A 16,944-nucleotide genomic window follows, 5' to 3' on the forward strand; every position below is an offset into this window, starting at 1 on the left:
GTAGTGGCACGAACACAGCTAGCTCATGCACCCTCCACCTCCCAGGCTCAAACGATCCTCCCACCTCGGCCCCCCAAGTAGCTGGGACTACAGGCGCACACCACCATGCCTGGCTATTTTTCATTTTTTATTTTTGAGACTGAGACTCACACTGTTGCCCAGACTGGAGTGCAGTGGCACAATCTTGGCTCACTGAAGACCCCACCTGGGTTCAAGCAATTGTCATGCCTCAGTCACTCAAGCAGCTGGGATTACAGGCATATGCCACCATGCCCAGCTATTTTTAGTAGAGATGGGGGTTTCACCATGATGGCCAGGCTGGTCTCGAACTCTTGACCTCAAGTGATCTGCCTGCCTTGGCCTCCCAAAGTGCTGACATTATAGGCATAAGCCACCACGCCCGGCCTTGTTTTGTTTTTGAGATGGGGGTCTCACTGTGTTGTCCAGGCTGGACTCAAACTCCTAGGCTCAAGTGATCCACCTGCTTCAGCCTCTCAAATAGTGGGACTACAGGTGCATACCACTGCTCTAGGCTGGATAATCCTTTTAAAGGCTTTTTTTTTAAAGCACCGGAATTGTGATTGCCTGTTTCATCCTCTGGAAATAGAACCTTGTAAGACACTTGAATTGTCAGAATTCCTTTGAGCAAAGATTGCAGAAATCATTAAAATGCTTCTAAATAAGTAAGTATAATTTACCCAGTCTGACTTTGCATAGTCTGGCTTTTGCTTTCCATTGCATTGTGAATCTAATCTGGTCTTAGAAAACCACTTTTTGATTGTACCGTATTTTTGGAAAAATTCTTTTTTTTTTTTTCTTGAGACGGAGTTTCGCTCTTATTGCTCAGACTGGAGTGCAGTGGCGCGATCTCGGCTCAACGCAACCTCTGCCTCCTGGGTTCAAGCAGTTCTCTTGTCTCAGCCTCCCGAATAGCTGGGATTACAGGCATTCGCCACTACACCTGGCTAATTTTGTTATTTTTAGTAGAGACGGGGTTTCTCCATGTTGGTCAGGCTGGTCTCAAACTCCTGACCTCAGGTGATCCACCCACCTCGGCCTCCCAAAATGCTGGGATTACACGCATGAGCCACCTTGCCCAGCCTTTTTGGAAGAATTCTAACAGTCCACCAAAATTTAAACTTGACCCTGATATAAGACAAAATACTTGCAGAAAATGCTGTTAAAATTCTTTACAATGGTATTTACGGGTTTCATGGAAACCTGGTCTGTCTTTAAGAGACTTGCTAATGCTGACTGATTTCACATAAATGCAAAAAGCCTCCATCTTTCCCTTCTTGTATTTAATTGGGATGTTGAGCTAGTAATTATCTTAAGAATTTTTAGAATTAGGATAAATAAGAGATAATTTATTTTCTTTTGTCCTAGCAGTTAAAATAATGACTAGAAAATATAGACTTTTGCTTAGTCAATATTTTTCAACCATAAATTTCAAAAGGATAGAAAGAGATGGTTGGAGAACCTATAGATTAAAAGACTTGAGTTATGTTCATCAGTTGCACTTTGCAAACATTTTGTAACTGGATTCAGACAAATTATTTAAAAAATACAAACAAGTAAATTTGAATTTCGACTGGGTATTTGATATTGAATAATTATTATAATGTTCAGGAGTTATGTTGGTATGATTCTTTTATCTTTTTTTGAAGTTCTTATGTAGGAGATATATTTTGAAATACTTATAGATGATATGATCTAGAACTTGTTTTAAAGTGATAGGGGAACTAGTAAGTATGTAGGAGGTATAGATGAAATAAGACTTGCCATACATTGATAATTATTGAAGCAGGGTGGTGGTTACATAGGGGTTCACTGTAGCGTTCTCTTTTTATGTATGTTTTAACTTCTCCATAATAAAACATTTAAAAATTTTTAAAACCCACCATAGATAAATTGCCAGTATAGTTTAACATGGATAGAACTTGCTGGAATTTTCTGTTTTATTTATCTATCTGCCTCTACAATCACTAGTCTTCTGGCTCAGTAACTGAGGGTCTAGTCTACTGATGAGCTCTCAGTTTCTGAGAGTATGAGATAAGCCACTGTTGGCCCATTAGTAGCCACCTACATACTTATTCCTTTGGTGGTCTAGCTTTGTAGTTAACTGTGGTGATATAACCTGCCAAGTGGAACATACATTTCAGAGGGGCCCATCCCATTCTGGTGATTTTAGGTAAAAAGTTGAGGCCATATTTTGCTTGACTCTTTGGTTTTTTGTTTCTTGTTGTTGTTGTTGTTGTTGTTGTTTTGAGACAGAGCCTTGCTCTGTCGCCAGGCTGGAGTGCAGTGGCACAATGTTGGCTCACTGCAACCTCCGCCTCCCTGGTTCAAGCAGTTCTCCTGCCTCAGCTTCCCAAGTAGCTGGAATTACAGGTGTGCGCCACCATGCCCGGCTAATTTTTGTATTTTTAGTAGAGACGGGTTTTGCCATGTTGGCCAGGCTGGTCTTGAGCTCCTGGCCTCAAGTGATGTGCCTGCCTTGGCCTCCCAAAATACTGAGATTAGAGGTATGAGCCACCATGCCTGACCTGCTTGACTCTTTGGCTTAGGTATATTGGCTCTCTGAAATTTTCTATCTGGTTTGAGTATTCTTTGTAAATCAGGAAACTTAGTATTGGTTTTTTCACCAAATGTCATGAAATAGGGGACTTAAAAATATTTATAAAATTTTCTCACAAATGAAAAGAATTTAAGATATTTCAATAATAAATAGCCCAGTTTATTAATATTTATTCATGAATGAATCATTATCTTCTGAAATCATGTTATTTTTACTTGGTGTGTGTTAGTTTTTGTCCAGGTCTTCTGTTTATCAGCCCTGATGACATAAAGAGAAAGGCTACAGTAGGTAGCCTGTCAGTCTCTGGGTTCCCAGTGGTTGCTTAAAGAATCTTGCATTTCTCAGATTTAACTTACTAGGAAGAGAAACCATTCCTTAGATTCTGTGTACTTGCTGAATTAATGTTTGTTGATGAATATTCTTTTTAAAAAATTAAGGGGGATTAGCTAATATTATATTCTAATAAAATAGGTTTTACCTAGTTAAAATATGGAAAAAAACATATTTTGTTCTGCTGATTTGGTGGGGGAGATTATGTGTGGTCACTTAAATCATGAGAGTCAGGGTGCTAGCCACATAGAATTCTAATGTGTCTTTCATCCCCAGTTAAGACTTATGGGTGAAGTGTTAGTGAACCTCCCCTCCCCATCTGTTTTTCTGTTAGTTGTAGATTTGGGTGAAGCTTAAATTTGTGGTGAGTTTGGTCACATTAAACCTGAGATGAGTGGCAGTCTTGGATATTTTGGCATATAGGACACCATTTCTGTTTCTAATAAAATGTGGATTTGTACTTGGGAGGCTGAGGTGGAAGAATCGCCTGAGCCCAGAAAGTTGAGGCTGCAGTGAGCTGTGACTGTGCCACTGTGCTCCAGCCTGGGTGACAGAGTGAGACCCTGTATCAAATAAAATAAAATAAAGTAAAATGTGGGTTTAACATTGTTTCTAACATTCCTTTTTTTTTTTCTTCCTTTACCCTTTAGCTGGCAATCCTTTGGTCCAGCAAGGTGGACAGCCACTCATCCTGACCCAGAATCCAGCCCCAGGTCTGGGCACAATGGTTACTCAACCAGTATTGAGGCCTGTTCAGGTCATGCAGAATGCCAATCATGTGACTAGTTCCCCTGTGGCCTCACAACCAATATTTATCACTACGCAGGTGAGTAGGACTCTGAATTCCAAGGTTGCTAGAGGAGAGAAAGACTATAAACCTCTGAAAGCTCTGACTTAGGGTCTTTGGCATCATTAGAAGTGGTTCTAAGTCTTGTCTTTTGACCTGGCTTTCTCATTTACTGTTCTGTAATTTGATGCCGACTGTGGAAAGCCCAGCATAGCATGGCTGGGTAATATCTTCTTTAAACCCCTTAGAAGTTTATTAAGTGATTTGATTAAAGTCTAGGCAGAAATTATTGGGAAAGCTTGGATTAGGAAGCCTTAACGCTTGGCTCTTGAGGCTTTTCACCCTTTGCTTGGACTGCTCCTTTTCACATGGGGTGAGTTAGTTAACTTTTGGAGATGTGTATATGTAATTGGTGGAGTTCATGGAGACCTTTGGGAGACAAGGAAGATGACTTATTTGATATATAATGTGTTGAATTGAAGTTGAAAGCCTAATTCTGAATATGGATTCTAAAGGCAAATGTTTCTCTTTGCCTGTGGCTTCCTGAGTTGTAAATTCTTATGAATTTGCCAAAGGTTTATGGCCTGAAGTAGACTGGGAACAATTTCTTAGGATTGTTTGTATGTTGAATCACTCCAGTGAACATTGCTCTTCCCCCCGCCCCCCACCCCCACTTCTGTTCATTTAGCACTTTAGGGAGCCAGTCTGTTGATGAGGTTTTTTTAAGCCGATGCTCTCTTAAGTCAGGAAATAGGTTTTCATTTTTGCTCATGTGTACCAAAGCTTGTTCTCTAATTTTGATATTTTGTCGCTCAAAAGTTTGCCAGAATTTCCTAAATTTTTCCATCTCAGTCATTTGAAAGCTCTAATTCTAGAGAAAGAACCACTAAGTAAGAGTATGGGAATTTATTTTTGGATGTGGGTCATACTACAATCTTTGTTAGTGTTAATTGGTCTCCATGTTAAAGATCATTTTGCTTTTTAATACAGGGATTTCCTGTAAGGAATGTCCGGCCTGTACAAAATGCAATGAATCAGGTTGGGATTGTGCTGAACGTACAGCAAGGCCAAACGGTTAGACCAATTACACTAGTTCCAGGTAAGGAAAAATGTCTATCCATTTGGAATAAACCGGCATCCAGAAGATTTGTTTTTATTGTTCTAAATATCCTAAGTCATTTAGTAAGTATATTTAAAGAAAATCTAAAAATATAAAAATATTAATGATTTAAGCCCAATTTAAAAAAATCTGTTTCTAACCTTTGGCCAGGGTGGTGGTTTTATTTATTTCTGTTTAACTTTTCACCACCCTTCATCAAGTAATAAAACAGAGTTTACAGTCATTTTTCTGTAACTGGTGTTTAGTCAGCTATTAAGACTATGTTATTAATGCAAACTCATAAATTCTACACTCCTTACACATCTCCTCATTTGCACGGTGGGATTATAAACTTTGTTTTAATTTTATAGCATAGATTTTAGATGTAAACAAATGACATTCCCTTTATGGATAAATACTGTCAATGACTAGCTAGTATTTTTTTTTTTTAAGATTCTGCTAGATAGTATATTTTTTTTAAGATTCTGAGAAGGATAATTTTTTAAAATCTTAGAATTTTCCATTGCTCTATTTAGCATGTATAAGTTTACTACAATTCACACCAAAAAAGAGTATCTTAATTTAGCTATTTGTAAGGGTACTTCTGTAGCTTGTCTTCCTAAGGTTTTGTTTTTTGTTCTCATAGCCCACGGGGGTTTTTGGCCCTCAGTCTGACCAGCTTACTCTGGTATTTCTTTATTTTTCTCAGTGGAATTGTCTACAGTTGAGCCAGGAGACATTCCTCTTTGGGACATCCTAGTAGAATGGCATAGTCTGTCTTCTGAGTTGATAGAAGAGGATGGAAGACTCCTTTAGTACTCTGAGAAAGACTGATTTCTTTTTTCAGGACCAGGTTTGCCATTTGGCCTATATACACCCATATTGCCTCCCACTCTTTTCTTCTAGTACCGAGGTCAAGCCACTGATTGTATTCTTAGAATTAAAAAGGCAGTGTGGTAAGGTGTTTTAGGAGGAGTTGATGGGAGTCTTATTTAACTTAATGTTTTTAGGCTGCCCAGGCTAATTTATTTTGTCAACATGGACACCTTGTGCTTTCTTAGTCTTTAGAATCTATACTACTCTTGGAAACCTCTGATGATCATCCATCAGTTTGGGGAAATAATCTTTCCAGTAAAGGCAGGGAGAATGTGTTATAGGTGAGCTCACTGACCAAGATCTGGTACTTTGTCTCTCTTTTAAAGCCCCAGGTACCCAGTTTGTTAAGCCGACAGTTGGAGTTCCACAAGTGTTCTCCCAGATGACCCCTGTGAGGCCAGGCTCCACAATGCCTGTGAGGCCCACCACCAACACCTTCACCACCGTCATCCCGGCCACTCTTACCATTCGAAGCACCGTCCCACAGTCCCAGTCCCAGCAGACCAAGTCCACTCCCAGCACTTCCACCACTCCCACTGCCACACAGCCAACCTCACTGGGGCAACTAGCTGTTCAGTCTCCAGGCCAGTCAAACCAGACCACGAATCCCAAGCTAGGTAAGGCTTGGGAAGAGGAGATGGCAGAGCTAGGATGGGATGGTGGGTGGAGAACAGATGATTATCACTTGGTCATCGTAGCTCCCTCCTTCCCCTCTCCACCTGCAGTGAGCATTGCCAGCTTTGTCACTGTGAAGCGACCTGGTGTTACAGGCGAAAATAGCAATGAAGTGGCCAAATTGGTGAATACTCTTAACACCATCCCTTCCCTGGGCCAGAGTCCTGGGCCAGTGGTGGTGTCCAACAACAGCTCTGCTCATGGCTCTCAAAGAACCAGTGGACCTGAGTCTTCAATGAAAGGTACAATAACCTGAAAGACCCTGAGCAGCCAGTCATTCAAAAACATTAATAAAGTGTTTGTTGTATCAGAGCTTTATACTCAGAAATAGAAAAATAATAAAATATAGCTGCGGTAGTTTGTTCTTACAGAAACTTTAGTAAGGAGAAAGCCACTTACAAAAAGTGTAACTGAATTAGCTCCAAGAAATTCTGTGTGTAATTGTGCTTTGGAGATTAGTGAAATTGATTGATCAGAGATGGGTGAGATAATGAAAGATAACTTCATGGAAGAGATGGATTTCTGAGCAAGGTTTTAAAGTTGGGATTTGGTAGCGAGATCTTCAGGTTGAGAATGATGAGCATGAGGGTTTTCAATGGTCTAGAGCAGGGGTCGGCAAATGTTTTCTGTAAAGGGCCTGGTAGTAAAGTTGTAGGCTTTGTGCACGATATATAGCCTCTGTTGCAGCTATTAACTGTGCTGTTGTGGTGTGGAAGCAGCCATAGATACATAAACGAATGAGCATGGCTATGCTCCACTAAAAACTATTTATGGACTCTGAAATTTAAGTTTCATAAAATTTTCATGTGTCGAAAAATTTTATTCTTTTATTTAAACCATTTAAAAATAAAAGTCGCAAGGTATAGTGGCTCACACCTCATCCCAGCATTATGGGAGGCCAAGGCGGGAGGATCACTTGAGCCTGGGAGTTTGAGACCAGCCTGGGCAACATGGTGACAGCCCATCTCTACAAAAAAAAAAAAAAAAAAAAAAAAAGATTAGCCAGGCGTGGTGGTGTATTTCTGCAGTCCTCGCTACTCAGGAGTCTGAGGTGAGAGGATGGCTTGGGCTTGAACCTAGAAGGTTGAGCCTGCAGTGAGCCATGATCATGCCATTGCAACAGAAGGAGACCCTGTCTCAAAAAAAAAGTAAAAACCTTTAAAAAATGGTGTTGGGAAAACTAGATATCCATGTCCAAAAAAATGAAGTTGGATCTTACCTTACAATAAATATAAAAATTAAGTCAAAATGGATCAAAGACCTAAATGAACTAAAACTATAAGACTCTTAGAAAAATCATAGGACAAAAAGCTTCATGATACTGGATTTGACAGTGATTACTATTTCTTGGATATGACACCAAAAGCATACACAAGAAAAGAAAAAAATGGGTAAATTAAATTATATCAAATTTTAAAACTTTTGTGCAGGATGTTATCAACACAGTGAAAAGGGAAGCCACAGAATGGGAGAAAATATTTGCAAATTATATATCTAATAAGGGGTTAATATCCAGAATATATAAAGAATTTGTCCAGTTCAACAACAAAAAAACTCCCAAACAACCTTTTTAAAAAATAGACAAAGGACTGGTTGGGCATGGTGGTTCACGCCTGTAATCCCAGCACTTTGAGAGGCCGAGGCAGGTGGATCACGAGGTCAGGAGTTCAAGACCAGCCTGACCAATAATGGTGAAACCCCGTCTCCACTAAAAATACAAAAATTAGCCAGGCGTGGTGGTGTGTGCCTGTATTCCCAGCTACTCAGGAGGCTGAGACAGGAGAATTGCTTGAACCTAGAAGGCAGAGGTTGTGGTGAGCTGAGATCGTGCCACTGTATTCCAGCCTGGGCAACAGAGCAAGACCCCATCTCAAAAAAAAAAAAAAAAAAGGTAGGAAAGTAGGCAAAGGACTGAACAGACCTTTCTCCAAAGAAAGTTATAGCCAATAAGCTCATGAAAAGGTGCTAAGTGTTATTAATCATTATGGAAATGCAAATCAAAACCACAATGAGGTACCGTCTCACTCCCATTAGGATGGCTACTATCAAAGAACCATAAAATAACAAATATTGTTGAGGATGTGGAGAAAGCAGAACCCTTACGCACTGTTGGTGGAAATGTAAAATGATGCAGCCACTTTGGAAACAGTATGGTGGTTCCTCAAAAAGTTAAAAATGATAGAATTGTTGTATGCTCCAGGAATTCCACTTCTATACCCAAAAGAATTGAAAGCAGGGACTAGAACAGGTATTTGTACACCTATGTTCATTGCAACATTATTCACAATAGCTGAAAGGTGAAAGCAACACAGAGGTCCATCAGCTGATAAAGGGATAAATAAAATGTGGTATTCACATACAATGGTATATTGTTCAGGCTTAAGAAAGGAAATTCTGCTACAACGTGCTACAACATCGTTGAACCTTGAGGACATTATGCTAAAGTAAAATAGGCTAGTCACAAAAGGACAAGTACCATATGATTCCACTTACTTGAGGTACCTAGAGTAGTCAAATTCATAGAGACAAAGTTGAATTGTGGTTGCCGGGGTGGAGGCGAGGGGAGAATGGTGAGGAGTTTTTTATTGGATATAGCTTCAGTTCTGCAAGATTAAAAAAAACAAAAACCTTAACAAAAAAATCACATACAAATTATTCTTAGCTTATGGGCCAAACAGAAACTGGTAGCTGGGCTGGATTTGATCTGTGCGCTGTGGTTTGCTGACCCCTGGCCTAGAGTTAGAACAATAAAAGGAAGCCTCAAACATAGTGATCTTGAGCCCAGGGAGGTCAAGGCTGCAGTGAGCTGTGGTCGTGCCACTGCACTCCAGCCTGGGCAACAGACTGAGAGACCCTGTCTCAAAAAAAAAACAAAAACAAACAAAAAACCATAGTGATCTCTCATGCTTGCTTACCCTTTTATATACTTCTCAGGGAGTGTTTGACCTTTTCCCAAAAGGTTAGTAATCTTTTTCCAGTGTCATTGTATTAATCTTATCAATTCTTCTCACTTCTTCCAGTGACCTCTTCCATCCCAGTATTTGACCTCCAGGATGGTGGACGGAAAATATGTCCACGGTGTAATGCTCAATTTCGTGTTACTGAAGCTTTGAGAGGTCACATGTGTGTAAGTGATATCACCTGTGATCCAGCTTAAGTGGCTTCTGCCATTTACCTTCATTAATATTGGAAGCTTGTAAAGCAGGGGCTCTAAAATGACTGAAGCTTTTTAAAGGGTTACTGTTTCTCTTGGTCTGTTTTTAGAAGAGCTGTGTACTTTGGAATGTGATGGGATGCATTTAAAGACCCTCAAATAGATCAGTACATATGTGATCTTACTTTCTTAGCGTGGTAGATTTTGAAACGACACAGGAGAACAGGTTTATAGATAATAAGGACTCAAACCATATTGGCCTCAGTTCATTTTCTGTTAATTGTGTCATTGGATGAATCGGGAGCTCTTATTTCCGTTTTTTAGCTTTATTTTTTGGTATTAGTCCAGATAAAAGGGTTGGAACTTCTTTTTTGCCAGGGAGCTCAGAGCCAAGTTATACTAATGATTAAGGGACCTAAGACAGGCAGGAGGGAGAAGTACAAAGTATAGTGCTTGGGTGGCATATGGCTGTGGATATACTCTAGAAAAGGAGTGAAACTTGGAAACACTAAAAAACTGAAGGGTGAAAGCTGAATGAGAATGCCTGAAACCAAACCGTTAACAAGGAATGATAGTGAAGTTAAGGAATTAGCACATTCTAGCCCCCAGGATAACCAGAATGATCAGATGTCTTTCTTTATAGTACTGTTGCCCAGAAATGGTTGAATACCAGAAGAAAGGAAAGTCCCTGGATTCAGAACCCAGTGTCCCATCAGCAGCAAAGCCGCCATCCCCTGAGAAAACAGCTCCTGTTGCTTCCACACCCTCTTCTACGCCTATTCCTGCTCTGTCACCACCTACCAAAGTACCAGAGCCAAATGAGAACGTGGGTGATGCCGTCCAGACCAAACTCATTATGCTTGTAGATGACTTCTACTATGGACGGGATGGTGGCAAAGTAGCCCAGCTCACAAATTTCCCTAAGGTCGCCACATCTTTCCGATGCCCACATTGTACCAAAAGGCTAAAAAACAATATTCGGTAAGTGTTGAAGAGCCTTGGAAGTTACCTTGGACAAGAGAAGACTTACATTTTCTTATATATTTTAAGTCTTTCTCTTTGGAGAATGGACCTAACTACTATGCAGTCTTGCTGGGGTTATCGTTAAATCAATAACTAGGACTATAGAAGGAGATATTGTGGTAATAAACAAAAGGTAACTGGATCGAGTAAGGGAAAGCAGTGTATCTCGTTTCACGTAACTCTCTTAGTTGCAAGAACTCATTATCTTTCTGGGCTCAGAAAAGGATATCCCAAACAGGAATTCTGGGGAATGGAGGGGAGCAGATAATGTTTGTTCTGTGATTTTACCGTTATATTTCTAAAAGGCTACCGATTTTTTATGTTTTCTGTGCTTTCTCTTTGTGCTTTATTACAGATTCATGAACCATATGAAACACCACGTAGAACTCGATCAGCAGAACGGTGAGGTAGATGGTCACACTATCTGCCAGCACTGTTACCGCCAGTTTTCCACTCCCTTCCAGCTTCAGTGCCACTTGGAAAATGTTCATAGTCCCTATGAATCTACTAGTAAGTTTGGAAACTCTTAAACTCTAGGGGAATATACCTTGCTATTCACTCATTGAATGGCGCTTCGGGGAGCCCATTATATTTATTTACATGGGGTAACAGTGTAGAGGAAGTACTTTTCATATTTGTAGCCAGTTCTTCATTCACCTTGTTTTTTTTTTTTTTTTTACAAACCTGACTTTTATTTTGTTCAAGCATGGATTGAGTTCAGTGTTAGATCCTGAATTATTAGGGGACTTGATTCAGAACCACTGTAGAAAAACAAATGTAATGAATTTCTTAGGTCTCTTTATAGAAAGAACAGTCATCTATTTGCTCCTCCACTTTAGTTAATACCCTGATAGGTTTTATGTAGGCTAAAAGATAATATTGTGAAGTACTTTATCATTAAGACATTGCTTTCAATGAAATATAAGATGAGCTGGAGTGTTTTCTACACTGTACATTTTATAGTTGTAGACTGGACATAAGCTCAAAGAAATTAAGTAGAATAAAAGATAATATGGCCGGGCACGGTGGCTCACGCCTGTAATCCCAACACTTTGGGAGGCCAAAGTGGGCAGATCACCTGAGGTCAGGAATTCGAGACCAGCCCGGCCAACATGGCAAAGCCCCATCTCTACTAAAAATGCAAAAATTAGCTGGGCGTGGTGGCGGACACCTGTAAACCCAGCTACTTGGGAGGCTGAGGCAGGAGAATCGCTTGAACCCGGGAGGCGGAGGTTGCAGTGAGCTGAGATCATGCCATTGCACTCCAGTCTGGGCAACAAGAGCAAAACTCCATCTCCAAAAAAAAACAAGATAATATTATGAAGTACTTTATCATTAAGACAGTGCTTTCAAGGAAATATAAGGTGAGCTGGAATGTTTTCTACACTGTACATTTTATAGATAGATGTAGGCTGAACATAAACTCAAAGAAATTGAGTCATTTGCTTATGAGCATACACCTCTAAATACACCTCTACTAAGGAGACATAGTGAGGATTTAAGCCCAGTATTGAGAATACTTCTCATGTCCTTTATGGGATTTCCAGTTTTGTTGTAAAGACAAAAATTATGTAAATATAGGAAAATGTGAGAACAAGATAGTATATTATAAACATAGACATTTTAAGATATCATTGATAGGTGAAATACTTCAGAGAAGGGAAAAAATCCTTGTGACTAGGTTTCCAAGAAAGTCGTCCTTAAATTTAAGAAAGGTTTAGACGGATGGAGAGTAGTAAGAAAAGCTTTCAGGTGATTGAAAACAGCATGATCAAAAGCATAGAAGACATATGCATATTATCTGGATGCATTTGCTGCAAGTAAAAATCCTTAACTAAAAATGAATTAAACAACAAGGACTGGGTATGGTGGCTCACACCTGTAATCCCAGCACTTTGGGAGGCTTAGGTGGGTGGATCAGTTGAGGCCAGGGGAGACCAGCCTGGCCAACATGGCAAAACCCCATCTCTACTAAAAATACAAAAATTCGCTGGCTGTGGTGGTGCACGCAGGTAATCCCAACTACTCAGAAGGCCAAGGCATGAGAATCACTTGATCCCAGGAGGTGGAGGTTGCAGTGAGCTGAGATCCCACCACTGCACTCCATCCTGGATGACAGAGCGAGTCTCTGTCTCAAAACAAAAGAAAACAATAAGAATATCTGTTACATCATTTAACTGAGAGATACAGAAATGGATTCTTCAGCCTAGAACTTGACTGCCCTGCTGTTTTTCAACAATTCTCTTGTCTCTGGCTCATAGCAGGGTGGCTATATAAGTGTCAGGCACTATGTCCAGACAAAAAATTGTTAGACAAAGAAGAGATGTTATCTTCCCATCTTTCTTTCTTGAATCTGTTTTCTTATGAGTGAGAATTGCTTTCCTTTTATATCTCTTTGACCATTTATTGGCAAGGGAAATGGGATTGACATTAGTGGCTTACACTAACACTAGGCAGTAGAAATATGCAAGCTTCATGAGTAATTTTAATTTTTTTCACTTTAAATACAGTAGCGCTCCCTTACCCTCAATTTTAGTCTCAGTCAATCACAGTCCAAAACTAGGTGAGTGCAGTACAATAAGATTATTGAGAGAGACACCACATTCACATAACTTCTATTACAGTATATTGTTATAATTGTCCTTTTATGTATGTTTTTTTAATTGTTAATCTCTTTGCCTAATTTATAAATTAAACTTTATCATAGGTGTGTGTGTGTGTGTGTGTGTATATATATATATATATATATAAAACATGGTCTGTATAGGGTTCAATACTATCTGAGGTTTCATTCATGCACTGGGGGTCTTGGAACGTATATTTCCCATTGGCAAAGGGGGTCTACTGTAAAGTTTAAAAAAACAGGCAAAATTAATTTTAACGGCATATTTTATTCAGTATATTAAAAATATTTCAACATGAATTCAAAATTTAAAATTAATGAGATATTTGTCATTTTTTCCTCCATTAAAAAACAGATCTTTTGAAATACAAATCTAAATTGGGTTTGAGCTTACCACATTTTAAGTGTTCACTAGATACATGTTGCTGGTGCCACCATATTAGACAGTGGAACTTTGGACTAATCATTTGGGAGTAGAATGTATATTAGAATCAACCGGGCCAGGTGCAGTGGTTCACACCTATAATCTCAACACTTTGAGAGGCCGAGGCAGGCAGATTGAGCTTAGGAGTTCGAGACCAGCCTGGGCATCATGGAGAAACCCCATCTCTACAACAAGAATACAAAAATTGGGTGTGGTGGCGCACGCCTATGGTCCTAGCTACTCAGGAGGTAGAGGTGGGAGGATTGCTTGAACCCAGTAGGTCAAGGCTAGAGTGAACCATGATCACGCCACTGCACTCCAGCTTGGATAACAGAGCAAGACTCTGTCTCAAAAAAAAAGAATCAATGGTGACACTGCAGTGTAGTGCCAGGGTAGCCAGCTTGGTCTAGAATAGGACTCAAGATTCTTCACTGTCAGTAATGTGAAGCCAGAGTAACTCATCCATACCTCTCAGTGAAAACACCAGTTTTCTGAGACAACAGGGTCTTCCTCTGCCACCCAGGCTGGGGTGCAGTGGTGCAATCTTAGCTCACTGCAGCCTCGAACCCCTGGGCTCAAGCAATCCTCCCACCTCAGCCTCCTGAGTAGCTGGGACTGTAGGCGTACGCCACCACACCCAGCTAATTTATTCCTTTTCTTGGGGGTAGAGACAGGGTCTTGCTGTGTTGCCCAGGCTGGGCACCTAACTCATTTTTATGCGTAATATGGTGGGTGGATTTTGTTATTCCGAAATTCCACAAATAATAAAATTACACAGAGGGAAGATAAGTTTTTCCTTATGGAAAAGAAGCAGACAATGTAGACCCTCATTGATCTTTTTTCTCTTGGTTTCCCTGACTTTAATTTTTGGGTCTCTTATGACAAAATTTTATACTTACCAAAATCACCTTTCCTTAGTATATATCAATTTTATCCTTGCTGTCTTTCGTAACTTCCTTTTTTGCACCCTTGACAGATCTGGCATGAAAGTAGTTTTTTTTTTTTTTTTTTTTTTTTTTTTTTTTTTGAGACAGGGTCTCTCTGTTAGCCAAGCTGGAGTGCAGTGGCACAGTCTTGGCTTACTGCAACCTCCACTTCCCAGGCTAAGGTGATCCTCCCAACTCAGCCTCCTGAATAGCTGGTACTACAGACGCATGCCACTACGCCCAGCTAATTTTGGGGGTTTCTTGTTTTGGGGGGTGTTTTTTGTAGAGATGGGGTTTTGCCATGCTGCCCAGGCTGGTCTCAAATTATTGAGCTCGAGCAATCCACCCACCTCGGCCTCAAAGTGCTGTGATTACTGGTGTGAGCCACAGTGCTCGGCTTTTTTTTTGGGAGACAGTCGCTCTGTCACCTAGGCTGGAGTGCAGTGGTGCAATCTTGGCTCTCTGCAACCTCCACCTCCTAGGTTCAAGCAATTATTGTGCCTCAGTCTCCCAAGTTCCTGGGATTACATGCATGTGCCATCATGCCCAGTTAATTTTTTTGTTTATTTTTAGTAGAGATGGGGTTTTGCCGTGTCTTTCAGGCTGGTCTCAAACTCCTGGCCTTAAATGATATACCTGCATCGGCCTCCCAAAGTGCTGGGATTATAGGCATGAGCCAGCATGCCTGGTTGAAAGTAACTTTTTTGCTTTTTTTTTTTTTTTTTTTTTTTTTTTGAGACAGAGCTTCATTCTTTCACCCATGCTGGAGTACAGTGGCATAATCTCGGCTCACTGCCACCTCCGACTTCTAGTTTCAAGCGATTCTCCTGGCTCAGCTTCTCAACTAGCTGGGATTACAGGCGCCCACCACCATGCCCGGCTAATTTTTTTGTATTTTTAGTAGAGACGGGGTTTCAGCATGTTAGCCAGGCTGGTCTCAAACTCCTGACCTCATGATCCACCCACCTTAGCTTCCCAAAGTGCTAGGATTACAGGCATGAGCCACCGTGCCCAGCCCGAAAGTAGCTTTTTCAAAAAAAAGAATTGATGCATAATAGGTGTACATGGTTTAGGGATGCCTGTGATAATCTAATATACATTCATATAATCTGTAAAAATTAATGTACTTGGAATATTCATCACTCTGTGTGTTTATGCTAGAAACATTCAAATTATTCTCTTCTAGCTATTTTAAAATGTACAACAGGTTATTGTAAACTATAGTCACCCTACTGATCTACTAGGTCTTATTTCTTCTTTCAAACCATATATTTGTACCTGTTGATCAGCTTCTCTTCAACTCCCTACTTCCCTACTCTTCCCAGCCTCTGGTAACCACCATTCTACTCTCTCTTCATGAGATCTACTTTTTTTAGCTCCCACATATGAGTGGGAACATGTGATATTTGTCTTTTTGTGCTTGGCTTACTTCACTTAACATTAATGACTTCCAGTTCTAACCATGTGCTGCATGACAGAATTTCATTCTTTTTTATGGCTGTAATATTCCACTGGGTATATATACCACATCTTTTTTTTTTTTGAGAAGGAGTCTTGCTATGTTGCTCAGGCTGGGGTGCGGTGGTGCAATCTTGGCTCACCACAACCTCCACCTCCTGGGTTAAAGTGATTCTCCTGCCTTAGCCTCCCGAGTAGCTGGGATTACAGGCACGCACCACCACGCCTGGCTAATTTTTTTGTATTTTTTTAGTAGAGGCAGGGTTTTACCATGTTGGTCAGGCTGGTCTGAAACTCCTGATCTCATGAGCCACTGTGCCCAGCCTCCACATCTTCTTTATTCGTTCATCTGTTGATGGGCACTTAGGTTGATTCTGTATTTTGCCTATTGTGAACTGTGCAGCAATAAACATGGGAGTGCAGATACCTTTTCAAAAAGTAGCTTATTTTTACATGCTAATATTTTGGGGGATTTTTTTCCTTTTGTTTTCTGAATTGTTTATTAATTGTAGACATCATATTTTTCTCCTAAGTATTTTAATATGTAGCTCTAAAAAATAAGGCTTTTTTTTTTTTTTTTTTTTTTTTTTTTGGTATATGGCCACAGTACCTTTGTTAAGATCTAATAGGCCGGCGCAGTGGCTCACGCCTGTAATCCCAGCACTTTGGGAGCCTGAGGCGGACAGATCACCTAAGGTCAGGAGTTCAAGACCAGCCTGGCCAACGTGGTGAAAACCTGTCTATACTAAAAATACAAAAAATCAGTTGGGCATGGTGGTGCACACTTGTAATCCCAGCTGCTTGGGAGGCTGAGGCAGGAGAATTGCTTGAACCTGGGAGGCGGAGGTTGCAGTGAGCTGAGATCCCACCATTGCACTCCAGCTTGGGCAGCAAGAGTGAAACGCTGTCTCAAAAAAAAAAAAAAGAGGGCCGGGCGCAGAGCCTTATGCATGTAATCCCAGCACTTTGGGAGGCCGAGGCGGGTGGATCA

The 16,944-nt window shown here is 40.4% G+C and overlaps 1 protein-coding gene across 8 annotated transcripts in view; it reads left to right on the forward strand.

Moving 5' to 3' along the window:
* POGZ (pogo transposable element derived with ZNF domain) overlaps positions 1-16,944 on the forward strand; it is a 56,634-nt gene that overhangs the window by 25,064 nt on the left and 14,626 nt on the right. For 6 of the 8 annotated variants that reach the window (XM_063663422.1, XM_063663432.1, XM_063663434.1 and 3 more), the window contains 7 exons: positions 3,559-3,734; positions 4,686-4,794; positions 5,997-6,287; positions 6,369-6,587; positions 9,366-9,472; positions 10,143-10,480; positions 10,878-11,032. In XM_063663422.1, coding sequence (XP_063519492.1) covers positions 3,559-3,734; positions 4,686-4,794; positions 5,997-6,287; positions 6,369-6,587; positions 9,366-9,472; positions 10,143-10,480; positions 10,878-11,032 — 1,395 coding nt within the window. The remainder of the gene's footprint in view (positions 1-3,558; positions 3,735-4,685; positions 4,795-5,996; positions 6,288-6,368; positions 6,588-9,365; positions 9,473-10,142; positions 10,481-10,877; positions 11,033-16,944) is intronic. The other 2 variants (XM_063663431.1, XM_063663435.1) reach the window with 1 other exon arrangement.

Source organism: Pongo pygmaeus, chromosome 1, assembly GCF_028885625.2.
Source record: "Pongo pygmaeus isolate AG05252 chromosome 1, NHGRI_mPonPyg2-v2.0_pri, whole genome shotgun sequence".
In the NCBI taxonomy this organism is placed as follows: domain Eukaryota; kingdom Metazoa; phylum Chordata; class Mammalia; order Primates; family Hominidae; genus Pongo; species Pongo pygmaeus.